General features: G+C 39.8%; 1 protein-coding gene across 1 annotated transcript in view; it reads right to left on the bottom strand.

Annotated features, from left to right (window-relative positions):
- Nucleotides 1-17,322, bottom strand: part of RGS5 (regulator of G protein signaling 5) — a 52,986-nt gene that overhangs the window by 14,637 nt on the left and 21,027 nt on the right. The window contains exons 2-3 of the mRNA XM_004327494.4: nt 9,498-9,608; nt 2,787-2,848 (exon numbers count right to left, since the gene is read on the bottom strand). Coding sequence (XP_004327542.1) covers nt 2,787-2,848; nt 9,498-9,608 — 173 coding nt within the window. The remainder of the gene's footprint in view (nt 1-2,786; nt 2,849-9,497; nt 9,609-17,322) is intronic.

The raw sequence follows: 17,322 nt of genomic DNA, 5'->3' as shown, positions 1-17,322 counted from the left end.
GCCAAAGTTTGGCTTAAAAGTTATTCACGGTGCACGAAAGCTGGTGTTTGGGGAAAAAGGTCAAAAATTGTTTCTTTAGGGCTTCGCTGGTGGCGCAGTGGTTGAGAGTCCACCTGCCGATACAGGGGACACAGGTTCGTGCCCGGGTCCGGGAGAATCCCACGTGCCGCGGAGCGGCTGGGCCTGTGAGCCATGGCCACTGAGCCTGCGCGTCCGGAGCCTGTGCTCCGCAATGGGAGAGGCCACAGCAGTGAGAGGCCCGCGTACCGCAAAAAAAAAAAAAATTGTTTCTTTAGGTTGACGGTGTTGGGGTAGAATTACTTGGGCATGCCTGTCATTCCACTAGTCCTCTTCTAGAAATAGCTGGACAGAGGGCAGTAGAGACAAAGTGGCAAGAGACAGACACAGCAAGAGGGAGAGTCATAGAAGCAGAGATAGAGGGCAAAATGGAAAGAGAGGAAGAGACGAGACACAGAGCAGAGAAACAGAGGCAGAGGGAGGGAGAAGCTGTCTTATTCGCTCATGGCATCACCTCCCATAGAGCATGGCACTCTTTTGTTTCTGTGAGATCTCTGTATCCATACCAGAAACCCTCTTTTTCATTCATGCTAGTTTGAATGGATAGATATCTTCTCAAGGAAAGAATTTTGACTAGAACAGTTATCAAATGCTTTTCCATTTATTGCTTGGGGAAATCGCCCAAGTCTTAAAAGTGTTAATTACTTAAAAGGATAATGATGTGGAACTTAAGAACACACATATATATATACACAGACATATACTATATATATAACATATATAGTATATATAATTTTAAAATATATCTAATTAAATAAAACATTGTGAATTTTATATATATTTACACACACATGTATATACATGCTTCCCCTCTAAGAAGCAGAAAATATTATTGTGAGACTCTCAGGCCTCAAGCTCACATCATGAAAATCATCTATTTGCAAGCTAAGAACTTCAGTCCCTCAACAAATGCTAAGGTGTTAACACCAACTGCCTCTGGCTTAACTTATAGTTAAGTTCTCCTGAAAGCCTGAAATATATGAACATGTGGCCCTAAGGATTAGTATGACTGAAAAGGATTTTATATGGCCACATAAATATATATCCTTCTCTTTAATGGTTTTAAAAACATGGAAGTGGTTCTGCTAATTCTCAGGTTTGTTGACAAATACCTGTACCCAGGGTACTTAGAATTCATAATATATAATATGTCATCTGTCAGGTTGCTACTGGCCCTAAAACCACTGTGTAACACAATAAATAAGTCAATTGATAAACATAAATATTTTTCTCCTAGTTGTCTTCATGGAATTTCTGTGTCCTAGAAGAATAATGAAATCATTCATTAACCCAGTTATTCAATAAGCATTCGTGGAACACTTTATATGTATCAGGACTGGGTACTCTGTTTAACACAAGAAATAAAAAGAAAATAAAAAATGGATAATATTGAGAAAGTTCCAAATCAGAGGCTTTGGTGTTCTGCCTCCAAATATAAGATATTGATTCTGTCACAGGTAAGCAGATTAACTCACCAAAAACAAGAAATAAAAAACGTTTGTATACAATTCGACATACATTCTTTGCTATGTAGCCTGTGTCTATTAATCTTGATGGTCCTGTGGGAAATATTTTTTAAATTCTTATTTTTGCAAAGCATTTAACAAAGTTTCGTATTCCATCTTGTGATGAAAATGGAAAAATATGGGTTAGATATCTTACATTGAATCCTATTTTTAGAGTGAACGATTCAACAAATATTTGTTTTCCTATTACCGTGCACTTCCTGTTATGAAATTATCCAGACAGAAGAAAAAGACTAAATCCTGGCTGTCAATGAGTTTATAATCTGTCATAGGAGGGAGACGGCTATGATCAGAGTACAATGTAGCAAGTAACAGCGGCATAAAAATGTGCAGGCAAATTGCACTGGAACCTCAGAGACAGGATAAATCATTCCGGACGGTCAAGGAAGACTAGGCATTTAGTATTTAGATTCGCTTTTATAGGAGAGGAGAATTTCAACAGACAGAGATATGAATACAAAGTATTCCAGCCAAAGGGAATACATGTAGAAATCCTATATGGAGGGGAGAACAGTTCAATTTGACTGCAGACCAGCCGTATCATCATTATTATGGAGAATCCTAAACATTGGAAATTTGAACTTGGTACTTTAGGCCTGGGAATCAGTAAGGATTTTGTATTGGGGAAAGGCAAATGGTGCTCAGGTATATTGGTATTAGCTTGGAGAGGAGTTCTTACTGGCTCTTTTTTCATGTCTTGAATGGAGATATAAAAGGCCTGCTGCCAGAAGAGGAAACTGTGGTTAGGGGAGGTTAGCAACCCATGGCGGGTTACAAAAGCAATGAATAGCAGTTTGAACTGGGACATACACCCAATCCATTCCTCATAGTACAGTGATATGTACCATGCTACACCGAATCCACAGCAAGCCATTATGAGGCCAAGCTGGAAGAGGCAGTATCTCTATTTTACTGATGAAAATTTTAAGAACTACACAGATCAAGCCACTAGCTCCGCTCACACAAGTAAGCAGGACAGATGGGAATACAACCTGCACTCAGGAGTCCTCAGGACACCTTATTTACACATTCTCCCACCATGAGCTAGATAACTACACTCCCCTGGCATTCTTCCAAAATTGAAGAAACGTCAAAATTGGGGAAGAAGGACATGGGCAGCCTAAAGCGCTTTTTTTTGCCTCTGTCCTTCCCCTGACCTTTATAAAGATAATTCAGACTTACAGTTGTTCTGCAAGAGCTTGTCCAGGGAATCACGCCACTGCAGGGCCTTGTCCAATGAGGGTCTAAATCAAGTATTAAGAAAGAAAAAGGAGACAGCCATAAAAAGGGAGTTAATCACATACACCAACAATGACTTGGATTTGCTTTTCTTTGAAATGTTACAGTTGATGACCCATTCTCAGGACAAGGGAGTTAGAGCTGTTTTATTCTGAACAAGTGGGTATGATGAGCTGGGTTTGCTTGCCTACGTCTATCTTGCATATTTTCATCTCTTGTTGAACAGTTGGGTTAGGCCTCTCCCTTTTCAGAAGCAGAGTCTATTTGTCATGAAGCCACGTCTTGATATTCTTGTGTATCCCATAACAGTGCCTCCAATTGTGGTCTTTTTTTCCAAAAGTAACTGAATAAAATCCAGTTGTCCCATTATAGGACTTGAACTCATGTTCCCTGCTTCACTAGTGCTGCACTTTAAACACCAACTTAATCCGGAAAGGGCGTCAGATTCCACATCCACAGCCCTTCGCCACCTTATTGGGATTGATGGAAGATGCAAGGTGTGAAGCTGCCTCGTGTTGGGAATGTGCTCACAGGAAGTCTACATTTTAAAAACTCTGGGTGCATTTTCCTGCCTAATTAGAACAGGATAATTTTTTTTTTAAGATTTATTCTTTCTGAGAAGAGTTGTTAGACACCGTGCAAAGGAATGTTGTACACAAATGCTCAGGATGCTGAAGGTACGAGTCGACACATAATTCCCCCTTAGGCTGTTTTTATTTTAACGTTTATATAGGCAGAAACCCTGCAGCTCTTTCGTTTTAACTACCAATTTTTCTTTCACAGCAGAATTGTGTCAAGGTGGGCTGGTATCGTCTGGGAAAAATGGCTGACTGTGCTCTCCCAGGGCTCCCCCCTCAGCCCCCGCTCTCACTCTTGTGTTACAATGTGAGTTCTTCGTTGTCAAATCAAAACAGACTAACGAGGCATTTATTAGAACATTAAGGCCAATGAAGGTGTTTTTCCTAAATTGGAATTTCCTTAGCTCTTAACTGGTTGATCAGCTGTTCAGACAACCCAGGAAAATTCCTGCTTCTGGCTTTTAAAAAAATAATATCTTAGGGCTTTAATTCTTTAGGTTATCAGTGAGATTGATAAGAGTTGCTGATTCTCCTTTTCGTTTTGCTTTTGAGGCTCAGAGTCAGCCTTACTTTATCTATGTAACGAGTGCAGGATGGCAGTAGATATTTTGGCTAAAATGCTCTGACTAATTCCTTCCATTCTCTATTCCTCACTGTGGAGCATGTGCAGATTTTGAGTCTTAATTATACGACTTTCCATAAAGTTTTACGCTTTTACTATTTGAAGGTTAAAACATGCCAATACTGAGAGTAACAAACCTGGTGGAATAATCTTAAGTGGTTTCATTTTCCTGGCTAGAAACATATGTATCATAGATCAAAAACTCAACACCAATTCCTTGGAAATTTATTTTTAATGAGTGAACTACCTTCTCTCCTCCCGTTTTCTTCTGGTTAGTGTAAAGAAACACAGGGAGGAGAAATGACATGAGGAAGGAATTTCAAGCATGCCCATATATTTTTCTGCCTCATTTTATTTCTAACAAGAAAAAGAGCTATTTTCTAGAGGTCAGTAACTCCTTTTGGCTCTTCTATATTACTTCATGCTGAGAATTTTTCCTATGTATACATTATTTTGTACCAACGTTTTTGGCACAGTCTTACGAATCTTAATTTCTTCACTACAGTGGGTTCCATGTTTTACATATGACACCCGCGAAGTCTTTATTGTTGACAGAAACAACAAGACATTAAATAATTGAACAAAAGAAACAGAGCAAGGGGAAGGCTGAATCGCCTTCTGATTTTGTAAATACCCCTCGTAAAATGAAATCACCTTCCTGCCTTCCATTTCCTCTGGCTATTATGGAGGGGCACAAGAAGAAGAAATGGCAAGAGCAGGTGCACCGAACTTAAGCATGTTACCAGATCCAAGCTGTCCCAAATGGTCTTGTTAGAACCAGACTAATGGTCACAATCAGCAGTGCCTCACAGCCAAGATTAAATTCCTGAAAAGGATATGTGCAGAACCCGCTTGGGGGTAATATTAGTCCAAATTGTTTCAAGGACACAATCGAGCAGAACACATCCTCCACACCTCGAAGCCCAGTATTCTGATTCCCAGCCTAGGAGGTGCCACAGGTTCATCCCGTTGTGATTCTCAGAATCTGCCATTAAGTCTGAATTCTTTGAAATGAGATAGATGCAGATCTGAATGACCAATAAGTGTCCTGGTTTGCAAGGTTGTAGCTGCCCACAGGGAGTTGACATGGAGTTTCTGTGTGTGGGTGTGGAGGGAAAGAGGAACCCAGTTCCAATGAAAGGCAAAATAAACATTTATAGAGATGATTAACTGTTTTATAATGGCCAGTGTAAATGTCACTTGGTCCAGGAAGTGATGATCTCAGCTGGAAGTGTTCTCTCCCTCTTTACTGTACTCTTACCACATTTACATCTTGAATCTCCTACAAGGCAATGATGCACTCACTGCCTGGAGGTATAGCTTGTCAGCCATGGAGAACTTTTCCCATTTTACCCTGTCCTACAGTGCGTTCCCTGCAGCGTTCATCTACCCAGCAATATGCATGTCAGATTAATGTGTAAATTAATAACGGTTCAGTTTGCTCAGAGTTAGTCTGGTTGATGAAAGCCACAAATAACCCAACACTTAGAGTACAGAAGTTTTAGCCCCATGAACCATGACTACAGCTATAAGCAACTCTGGCATTTACTAGCTCTCACCTTGGGAGATTATTTTAACCTCTCTAAGCACCGGTGGTTTTCTTTTTTGTTTTCTTCCTTTTTAAAAATATCTACACAGTCCCTGGCATACATTCAAACACTCCTGATAATGTTTTCACGTGCTCTTGCCCTTGACAAGGAAAGTAAATCCAAGTTATTTATTGGCACTTAAGTGCCTGTTCAGTTCTCCCTTCCTTCCTGCAACGTGTCTGCTCATGTCCAGTCTCAAGTTCATGGACATTTATTGAGCCCTCCCCCCAGGGCCAACAGTGACTTGGGCACCATGGATGGGAATGCAGATAAATATACCTGCCACTTTTTTTGTTTCTGTTTTTGTTTTAACATCTTTATTGGGGTATAATTGCTTTACAATGGTGTGTTAGTTTCTGCTTTATAACAAAGTGAATCAGTTATACATATGTTCCCATATCTCTTCCCTCTTGCGTCTCCCTCCCTCCCACCCTCCCTATCCCACCCCTCCAGGCGGTCACAAAGCACTGAACTGATCTCCCTGTGCTATGCGGCTGCTTCCCACTAGCTATCTACCTTACGTTTGGTAGTGTATATATGTCCATGCCTCTCTCACGCTTTGTCACAGCTTACCCTTCCCCATCCCCATATCCTCAAGTCCATTCTCTAGTAGATCTGCATCTTTATTCCTGTCTTACCCCTAGGTTCTTGATGACATATTTTTTCTTAAATTCCATATATATGTGTTAGCATACGGTATTTGTCTTTCTCTTTCTGACTTACTTCACTCTGTATGACAGACTCTAGGTCTATCCAGCTCATTACAAATAGCTCAATTTCGTTTCTTTTTATGGCTGAGTAATATTCCATTGTATATATGTGCCACATCTTCTTTATCCATTCAACCAATGATGGGCACTTAGGTTGTTTCCATCTCCGGGCTATTGTAAATAGAGCTGCAATGAACATTTTGGTACATGACTCTTTTTGAATTTTGGTTTTCTCAGGGTATATGCCCAGTAGTGGGATTGCTGGGTCATATGGTAGTTCCATTTGTAGTTTTTTAAGGAACCTCCATACTGTTCTCCATAGTGGCTGTACCAATTCACATTCCCACCAGCCACTTTTTGATGTCTATCCATGGGCCAAACATTGTGCGTCCATCTTTAATCCGCACAGTAAGGCTCACTCTGCAGTTTACCAGGCCGGAGTGTATGTAGGCCAACAGTTTGTAGTGGTTCTCCCCCGTGCACAGGCTAGGGACTGTTTATGTGTGGAGGTCATTCTAGAGTTATAAAGTGGCAAAACAACAGCAACAACAAAAGATAGTTAAAATTAGTGACATCAACAGAGAGTAAATGAACATCTAGAATATAAAATAAACTATAAAAATATTTACACCAGCTCTTGAGTATTTTGCAATTGATTATATTATGAGCCATGATAATAGTTACTGTAAACTAAATTTACATGGTCTTGTAACATCTTTATTTTTCATTATGAGGACCTATAGCAGAGCCTTAGGGAATGCTCACATATAGAAGGTGGACAAAAGTGAGAGCCCTTAGAGAGAGAGAAGGCAGTGGGAGAATTCAAAATTAGAAGTTAAGATGGAGAGTTTAAGGTGGCCAACTGGTGAGCAGAGTCAAATGCTGTCCACGAGTCAGGAGTTAGCCCTTGGTGATGATGGTTTCAGTTAGGCAGTAAGGTTTAGACCCAACAAAAGGAGTTAAAGAAGAAATTGAAAGCAGTGACTTTCCAGTTCTAGAGTTTTCCAGCATAAGCAAGAGGAAGAGATATGAGTAGAAGGGGTGAGGGGCTGGGAGGGTGTTTTTCAGAGTGGAATATGGTACTTGTTTGTTCTAGTGGAAGAGGGTCTAGAGGGAAAAAGAACAGTTAAGAATACTAAAATGGTAACAGAGGCTGGCCTTGGGTGGTAGGGATATAGGCAACTTTTATCTATTTTTTTAAATGGTTCAATTTTTTTCCTAACGAGAAGAATAAAAATATATTTTAAAAAGAGAAAATGCTTTTTTAAAAAGGGATTGCTTTTTTTAAAAAGATGAGAGGAGTTAAAAATACCTTCCATCCGGAGAAGGTCTATTTTCTCCTCTGAGATTTATTTTCTTCTCCTTGAGAAGAATGTGGGTAAAAAAAATACAGAGAAACTTTTAAGTGAGGAGAAGCGAGATCAGCTGAGTTCCTGCAGAACACAGTCTTCTCCTGCTTGTTAAAAAGCATGGAAATTTGCCAAATATGAGTGAAATGGGGTTTACGAGTTTGGAAGAGGATAGGAAAGATTTGTAATGGTCACTGTTAAAAATGCAGTAGAGATGCACAAATATTCTCTAGGGATAAGAAAGATTTTTCCAAAACAATTCAAACTTCTGGACGAAAAAGGGGGCTAGAAGACAAGAGAAGAAAATAATCCAATGAGTGTCAGCCTCAAGTTATCTTCCAAAACTGCTTCTCTCCAAATACTTGTTAAAGCCAAATAGTTCAAGTGTCTGTGTGGGATATTAAAGCAGAGAATCAAAGGAGGAAATGTAGCACTGTATTTATTTTTTAAAAGTTAATTCCAACAGATCAATAACCACCACAATGTTTATTTCAAAATAGACTTTTTGATCTTTTGCTATTATGAAATGTGGTTCTTATTCTCTCCCAGTACCTGGTGTCCACCACTCCACATTGAATTAACTTCCCTTTTCTAAGCACAGAAAACTCAATTATGCCTCATTTCCGGTTTGGGATCACTTTGAAGTAATATAAGGAGAGTGGAAACATCCACTTAGATTGATGAAAAAAATTTAAAAGGAATAACCTGTCTCTCTATCCCCCAACCAATCCAGCTATATTAATTTGAAGGTCATTTGGAGAAAAGGTTGGCCAATTTATACAAATATTAAATTTTAAAAGAAATGGAGATTAAAAGGGATTCCTATATTTTTACCACACTTCTGTGATCTCTTCAAAGCTTTTAGGTAGTAGAGTGAAGGGGTTTGAATACATTTGGCTTTTCTTCTTCCCACTTTCCTTTCTTGATTTTAATGGTGTCTCTGTTTTAAAGGGAAGATGGAGTGTATCTGTCTAGTCAGTGTCGGGCTGTGTAGCGAGTGGAACAACAGTAAACACCATGAATGCTGTGAGTATTGTTATTAAGTTAGAGTAATGCCAATGAAATTGTGGGCTACGTTCACTGCCATAACATCGTGAATATTGAGAATTATAGCTTCCCTCCATGCCTAAATTGATAGAAGTATGTTGGTGCGTGGTTAGGGACTGCAGAAGTCCTGTCAGGACTATTAATTTATGGACTGGGGAAAAATTGCTTGACGTGCATTAAATAGGAGTATCTGGTCAAGTATTCATTCCTCCACCAGGGAACAGTCCTCTGCTCCTCTTTTAGACCTTGAAGGGACAATATCTTGGAGAAGAAACCTTTAGGCTTAATAGTCTGCCTTGAACTTAGCCTCTTTTTGAGGGAAATGTCACCACTTATATCTCCCTGCTGAGGAAGTAGCCCTCAAGATATTTCCTGAGCAGGTGAGCATCCAGGGATCATAATTAATTGGATCAGCGATGCTCATCTGACCCAAGGACAGCAAGTGAGCAGGTATCTTTAACCACACTTCTGTGTGATGAGGTGGCTGGTGCCATTTTATAAGACACGGCCTGTTTCTCCAATGATGTCCCAATATGTAGCCTTATCTCCATTTTTTAAGCATCCTGCCAGTAAGCAATATTATGCTCCATACACGAGAGAGTGAAAAAAAATCCTATTCACAAACCAAGTCTCTGAGTACTCTTATGATCTTCAATGAGTCACTGAAGGGGGGAGTTCTACAGAGGAAGGATGGTGCTATACACTTGAAGAATAGCCATCCTCTGGAGGAAACGAGTGGAATCCATAATCATGACTCACTTCTGGGTCTTGGCTGGTTTCTCCGCCTTCTCAGGGTATGGAATGACAAGGTCAGCAGCAGACTCCGGCTTCTGGAGGAGAATTCCCAACTTGATCTTAATCTCCTTGGCCCTGAAAGAAGAGATGTATGAGGGGGAAATGGACAGCATATTAGCATAAAGATCTAAAAAAGGGATTTCATTCCGTGTCAAAGAAACAAAAATGAGCAAAATCCTATTTCACTGTTGTGGCAGAAAGAATACTAATGTAGAAATTGGGACACGTGAGTTCTAATAACATTTATCATGCTCTTAACAAGTCCCTGGCTAATATGCATTATCTCATTTTAATCTTAATTATTGTTTTATATGTATTCTTTCATGTTATATATGGCAGATACTATAGTAGTCCTATTTTACAGGTGAAGAAACTAATGACAGAGAATCCAAATAACTTAATTAAGGTAACCCAGCCAGTATGTGGTGGAAATGGACTTGACCCCAAGCTGTCTGACTTTAAGTTCACAGGTGGAACTCACTGTATTGCCTACCAGTCTTCTGAGGGCTCTGGTCCCAGCTCTGCCATTAATTAGACATATAATGTTTGAAAAAATAATCGTTTTATTGCCAGACCTCCGTTGCCTCATCTGTAAGATGACAGAGTTAACCTAGATGTTTTTTTCAGTCATTTGCACCTATAAAATTAAATTATTCTGATTGATGATTACTTCTCTGTAAACTGTTCTTCTTTTATACGGATTTGACTTTTTTCCAACCCCTTGCCCATTGTTCCACAATGGCTATTGTAGTATCTTACACGCAGTAAGCCTTCAATAGATGAGTATTAATTACCAACAGACTGACAGAATCATATTACTCCTTTCTATCTTCAACATTTTAGTGAACAGACATGGTCAGAATTCTGGGCACTTCTCCACCCTAGAATGCAACTGTTTTCATGCCCAGTTCAAAACTAATCTCCTAAGTTACCCATCATTTTATCACAAGTCTGAATTCAAAAACACCAAGCAAATCTTAAGCATTAATCCATAAGACAAGCCATTGTATACTGAGAGACCCAAAAAGCTGTCCTTTCACTGTCCCCTTGGCACTTCCTACATACTTTTAAGATAGGGCTTATCATACTGCATTATGGCTACTGATTTATGTGTCTGTTTTCCAAGCTGGATATAAGAACTTTTTGCAGGTGGGAATTGAGTCTTAAATACCTTTTCAACCCTGTGCATAGCACAAAGCTTGGCAGCATAGTCAATATTCAAAAATATTTGCCAAAGTGAACTAAAAATATCTTGATTTTTGTTCCTCACAAATCTGCTGACATTTATTTCCCAGTCAATGCTGATCATAACCGAAGCCTTACAGAGCTGTGTCGGGATTAGGATATCATGCTGTTGCCAGATAGAGTTTTGTTACTATAAACACACTTTCCTCATCCATTCACACGGAGACAGTGATGAGACAATTTAAATAAATAAAATGTGTGACATTAGCAATTATGGATATTAGGGAGAAAAAGTTAAGGACATATACTGTATAACTTAAAAAAACATAAATATTCAATCATATCGTAGGTTCCTTTAGTATAGTAAAGTTATTTTGAAACTCTGATTTAGAATTAGTAACCTCCACAATGTCTTTTCCTTTTCGTTTCTTCCTGCCTCTGTTCTCTCCCGAGGGCCCGCTCTCCAGCTTAAGACAACTCAGGTACCACATTACAGCAGATCAAGCTCCGCTGAGCACATTACAGCTGAAACAGAATGTTCTGCTGAGGGAGCTTATATAAAACATGAGAATAAGAATAAGTGTACTTTGATTCCAGGCTCTGCAATTTGCTTAAACTATCTAATGTTAAGTTTTCTCACCTAGAAAGTGGGACTGATAAAATAGTACATACTTATACAATTTTTGTGATGATTAAATATGTTAATGCATGTGAATCACTTAAAGCAGCAGTTGGCATATAATACTGCTTCTTCCAAGTTAGTTCTAACTGCATAATAATTTTTTTCCAGCCAAACTCAAGCCATGTTCCCTAGCTTTGACTACCAAATTAAAACATTCAGAAATTTCCCACATGTTACTAAGAATTAATACACCCACTGCCTCCCATATTCTACCTCTGGAGACAAGAACTGCCAACTTTATATTTATCTGAAGGATGAAGAAAACAGTATTTGGGGGGGAAAATGCATGCAATACATGTGGCTACCCTCTGCTGGCCAGTGTATAGTACTACAGCCAGAAGCAGCAGGTTCATCTTTTCCATCAAGACACGCTATCCCACCCAGAACTTGAAGAACTCCATCCATAATACCTCTTCTGCTTGCTCTACATGCCCCTCAGTTCCTGCCCATAAGGGGAAGTCGTGAAGCAACTGTTTGAGTTTCACTTGACCCAATAGTTCATTCACCAATATTTAGCTAAAGATTATCTAATGAATGTCTAATGAATGTTTCTCCTGTGCTTGGTATTTTGGTTGGTTCTTTAGATTTTTGTTTTGCATATTTTTTCCCCATCTCAACTTCTGTTTCTTTTTTCTTTTCCTCTTTTGCTCCCTTTGAGCCATTTGCTTTTGTAAAAGGCGGAGAGATATTTGTGTTTGATTGCCTAGTGAAAGAGTAAGTGGGACATGAACAGGTTATTAGAATGAAGGGGTTGAGCATTTTAAAATTTCATCTATTCATACTACTTTACTCCTTGATCATGTTACTGTGTCATCAGTACACAGTAAACAGACAAACACTCACAGGGTTTTGTCTTTGCCTGCAGGGTACTTATAGCCTATTGAAGTCTCAACCTTGTGAGCAATCACAAGCAGGTATTAAAGAAGAAGATGCCCAGAAAGCAGCATCTCTCTGGGCATCCAGTGTCCACAAAGGTGAACAGCAGAGCACGGGGGGAGGACCCCAATGTCCACAAGGGTGAGTCAGTGGGGCTTCTCAGAAGAGGCAGGGGTAGAATAGCAGTTAGCCAGGTAGACAAGAAAAGGCTGGGACTTCCGGGTAGGAAGAGGATAATGTGCATATCATTTGAAGGGATGCAAAAGTGGTTCTGCATTGCCTGAGTGTAAAGTGTGACTGGAGAGAGAAGAATGCCATGTTAGATGAAGGCTACTCACTCTGCCTCCCCTTCCTGATGGAAGGGTGGATGATGGAGGACCTCTGTATAGTATGCAGCCTTCAGTAAATTTGGTATGAAAACCAAAAAAAGGTAAAACTATTGAAAGGTGCCTTCAAAGACTGTCTCTACATGAAGAAGTGGCAGCCTGTCTTACAAATCTATTTCAAATTTTTCTTTTGCTAATTCTTTCAGGATGCGTTTTCCCATGAAAACACTGTCTATACAGGGTGGTTAAATTCTCCAAGACATCCCACAAAAGACTTTTAAAACCAGAATGAACCAGAATCCTCGTATAATTTTATCTATATCACTATTTAAATTGTCTTTTTGTGGGATAATCTAGAAATCAACCATTTATAACACTGCCCATAGAAAATCAGATTTCACTTCCTCAAAGTAGAGAAACATGCCAGAACACCAGATTACTCTTTTCCTCATACTTGCCCTGCGGATGTAAGGGAGAAAGGAAAGGCAGTGCTTCAGAAAATACTTCTCTCTATGGTTTAGTATAGGCTCAAACATAGGACGTTAAAATGTTAACGCACATAAGTCGGGAAGACCATTCGGTTGAATTAGGAGTTTGACAGCATATAGGGAGTGAATAACATTATTGTCTCTCTTATAAAACAGTGAATGTTTAAAAGCTGAAGAGTTGACCAGTGCTGAGATTGAAACTACTTGAAACATTTTACTCTTTCTGTAGGAATAAACTGTGTTACTACGTTTGTTTTTCTCCTTAAGAATTCCTGGAATAATATTTCATTCCCCCTTCTCCCCTTCCTCACCACCATACGGACATATCCAAATATGGGAATGAAAAAAGAAACAACAACAAATGGAAAATCAAGCAAAACAAAAGCTCAAAGCTTCCATTTTATTTTCTCCTTTAAAAATAAGCTTGAATGTATCTGACATTCATTTAATATCAAAAACAAACCCATCCAGAGAAGAAAACTTTTTTTTTTTTTTTTGCTGTACGCGGGCCTCTCACTGTTGTGGCCTCTCCCGCTGCGGAGCACAGGCTCCAGACGCGCAGGCTCAGCGGCCATGGCTCACGGGCCCAGCCGCTCCGCGGCATGTGGGATCTTCCCGGACCGGGGCACGAACCCGCGTCCCCTGCATCGGCAGGCGGACTCCCAAGCACCGCGCCACCAGGGAAGCCCAAGAAAACTTTTTAATATGTTTATGATTTCAACTCAGTCCTTGGCTCTGTTTGACCGCCCACCAGGCAGTTTTCCTGGCTATATTACATTAATGCCTGTTAACAAGAAATGATTCGTATCTCTTCTCATCATACCCCCAACCCTGTTATCCTTTGGTTTTACAAAGAAAAACTTGTTTTGAAATAAAATCATTGGAAATGCCTGGGTGAAATTTAAATTAAGGGTTCAGAGGAAGATAATCCTTTCACTAGATGGCTCACATTAGTGATTTCAACCTGAAAAGAGTTTGAATAATTGTAGGGTTGTGCAATTTTAAATCTGTGCCCTGCGTGGGTATGCTTTCAAAAGGCCCTGGACCACCTCTGTCCTTCCAACTAATTGGTGAATTGAGTGAAAATTATTACCTTAGGGTGAATAAGTGTGGAAAACAGTACAAGCAATCACTAAAACAAACACATAGCAGAATTTTTCAAAATACAATTATATTCAAGTAAAATTTATCAGTAACCAGCTATATATAAAGTCCTGTGCTAGGTGTTTCAAGGATTACAAAGATGTTCCTTGCTTCAGCGACACGTGGAACTAAGGAAATGTAGGACATATACATGTAAACTGTATGCTAGATATTTTTCTACTCATTGATAAAAGTGGAGGGGATATATTAATAAAAGAACATAGACCCTAGCCTCAAGGAGCTCAAACGTGATAACACGAAGATAGTGTAATAGGAGACACATGCTTTAAGAGCTGCCCCTACTATATTCGCAGAGGCCTCTGTATTTTTCCTTCATGGTCCTTATCAATTTGCATTATGTCTCTGTGTATTTATTTGAGTCCTGTCTGTCTCTCTCATTAGAATGTCAGGTCCCCAAGAGCAGGGTCAATATCTGTTTTGTTCACAGCTCCAGTCTCAGCACTTAGCCCAGGGCCTGGCACTTAACAGACATGCAATAAATATTTACTATATAAATTGATGAATCAGGAAACGAATGAATGAATTGAATTGCTAGGTTATAGTAAAACTGCATTTTGGGGCGGGTGGGTGAAATATTGGGGTGTAGCACCAAATAAGCCATCGAGGACTTAGATGTCTCTGATTTGGTTAACTGCAGAGAGGTAGTGTCATTAAATGACTGCAAGGACTCTGACTGAACTCGATTTCTGTCTGTTAGAGAAGTTGGAAATAGACGAATGGGGGCTGAAACGGAGTATGCTCTTCAGTCCCTCACACCAGATAGGACACACTCTGATGAGAGGAGGCAGGGAGGGTAATTACAATCACTCAGTCTAATCAGAATCCATCATGAGACCAAAATTTATCAGGATTTACTTAAACAAAATTATTCCTGAGGCACAGACTAGTTCTGAGATTGGACATATGTCGGGAACAGCCAGGAAGGAAGACAGGAAGGAGAAAAATTGGGAAGTATAGGACAGGGTATTTAGGACACATTTCTGAAAGAGGTGTTCCAACCTGTCCCCTGTCAAGGACAATCCAATTTAAATCCAATCCAACTTAAATCTGTGTTGCAGATGCCCCCTGCTGGACATGGTAAATTGTGAGCATCAGTGAGAAAGAGCAGATCTGTTCCAGGCTGCTGCCTTCTGAAGAAATACCACAAACCTTGTTTCTACAGGAGCAAAAAGGACATGCCTTTTCTTGGCTCCCAAAAGTGTGATAAATACCCATTAAAGATAAATAAAAGTTCCTAAAACACTTGTTAGCAACAAGATTCCACAGCTGGAGAGTACTACAGCCGGATCTGAAAAGCAGAGGAAGAAATGACCTTTCTAAGTTCTTTCAGCCAAGATCTGAGTCACGTAGACAGAACCCCAGCATATGCTCATGGAGAGAAGGGAGCCCAGAGGACTTATGTCCACTGTGCTGGACCCATCTAGAGAGATTCATTTGGTTCAAGAGTGGAAAACCTTCTTGTTGACTGCTCATTGAAAACTTGAGATCAATGGAGTTTGTTACTGATAGATGGCTCATGAGACACAGGGGTGATCTTGAAAACCCTTAGTAGAGTATAAGGAAACATCTGTGGAAAATCAGGTCAATTCTAGAACTGAAATTCTCAACTCCCCAGGATCCTCCATGCATGGCCCCTTAAAATCAAGATTGACTCTCAAGTGCAGGGGGAAGCCCCTCCAGGGTCATTTTGGTGGAGAAAGAATGTATGAGTTTGGCATCTACCATTTTCCTGAATTAACCTTCTTCTACTTGAACTAAAGAAAGTCCACCCATTGCTTATGTTTTAGCAGAAAATGAAAAAGTAGTTTACTAATGCAATGTGATACCATGTTAAAGTCTGTATTTTTTATCTGACACATATTAATATATGATACATTATGGAAAATGACTCTAGGTTAGTTAATATGAAATACTCCTCAGTGGTCCAAATGATAGAAAGATGAAGAAAATGCTAAAGAATATACGGTATTATTATTATTCATGCATTAGGATATAACGCCAGAAATGACAGCTCTGTTTCCAAACACAATTGAATCATTCCCTGGTAGAGCTTTAGGTTTTCACTTATATTAATCATTAATTAAATAACAAGCCATGTCAAACTGTAAGATGGCTGAAAAAAATGGAATTGATGAGGACTTCCCTGGTGGTGCAGTGGTTAAGAATCCACCTGCCAGTGCAGGGGACACAGGTTCGATCCCCGGGCCAGGAAGATAGCACATGTCACGGAGTGACTAAGCCCGTGCGCCACAACTACTGAGCCTGCGCTCTAGAGCCCGTGAGCCACAACTACTGAGCCCACGTGCCACAACTACTGAAGCCCGCGTGCCTAGAGCCCATGCTCCACAACAAGAGAAGCCACCGCAATGAGAAGCCCGCATACCGCAACGAAGAGTAGCCCCCACTCGCTGCAACTAGAGAAAACTGCATACAGCAATGAAGATCCAATGCAGCCAAAAATAAAAATAAATTCATTTTAAAAAAATGGAATTGACAATGTCAGTTGTGTCAAATGTGTGCATAGAAGTCACTTTTGTCTATTATAACCTTCCAACACAGTATTTTCTAACCTCTTCTTTCAGTAAGTTCTCTTAATGATAGCTATTTTCATTATGTTCAAGCTCTTACATCAACTACCCCAGGTTGATTCATCACCAGGGCCCCTCACAGGCAACCTGCTGTAAGACTAAGGATTCCGTCTACAAGTTTACTGACTTGGTTTCATAGGATCACAGTTGAGATAGAAAAGACTGGCCTCAATAGCTTCTCCTCTTGCTCACTTATTTTTTCAACAAATTAAAAGTATGTTTATTAAATGCTTGCCATGTGCCGTAGACTATTACAGGTTTTGAAATCCCCAGTGAAACAAAAAGACAAGATCCTCTCATGGAGTTTATATTTCAGTTGGGCAAGACAAACACAAAATAAGGAATCCAAACAATGAAATGAAAAATTTCAGCTGCTTGTAATTGCTACAGTGTGACACTGGGTAAGCGTTAGCTTCTGCTACTTGCTCTAATCACAGTGGCAGTCAGCAGGCTTGTGAAAAAGGCCCCACTCCAGAGGTG

This window comes from Tursiops truncatus, chromosome 1 (assembly GCF_011762595.2).
Source record: "Tursiops truncatus isolate mTurTru1 chromosome 1, mTurTru1.mat.Y, whole genome shotgun sequence".
NCBI classification, from domain to species: domain Eukaryota; kingdom Metazoa; phylum Chordata; class Mammalia; order Artiodactyla; family Delphinidae; genus Tursiops; species Tursiops truncatus.
The sequence above is the reverse complement of the archived record's forward strand: the minus strand, read 5'-3'. Positions and strand labels throughout refer to the sequence as shown.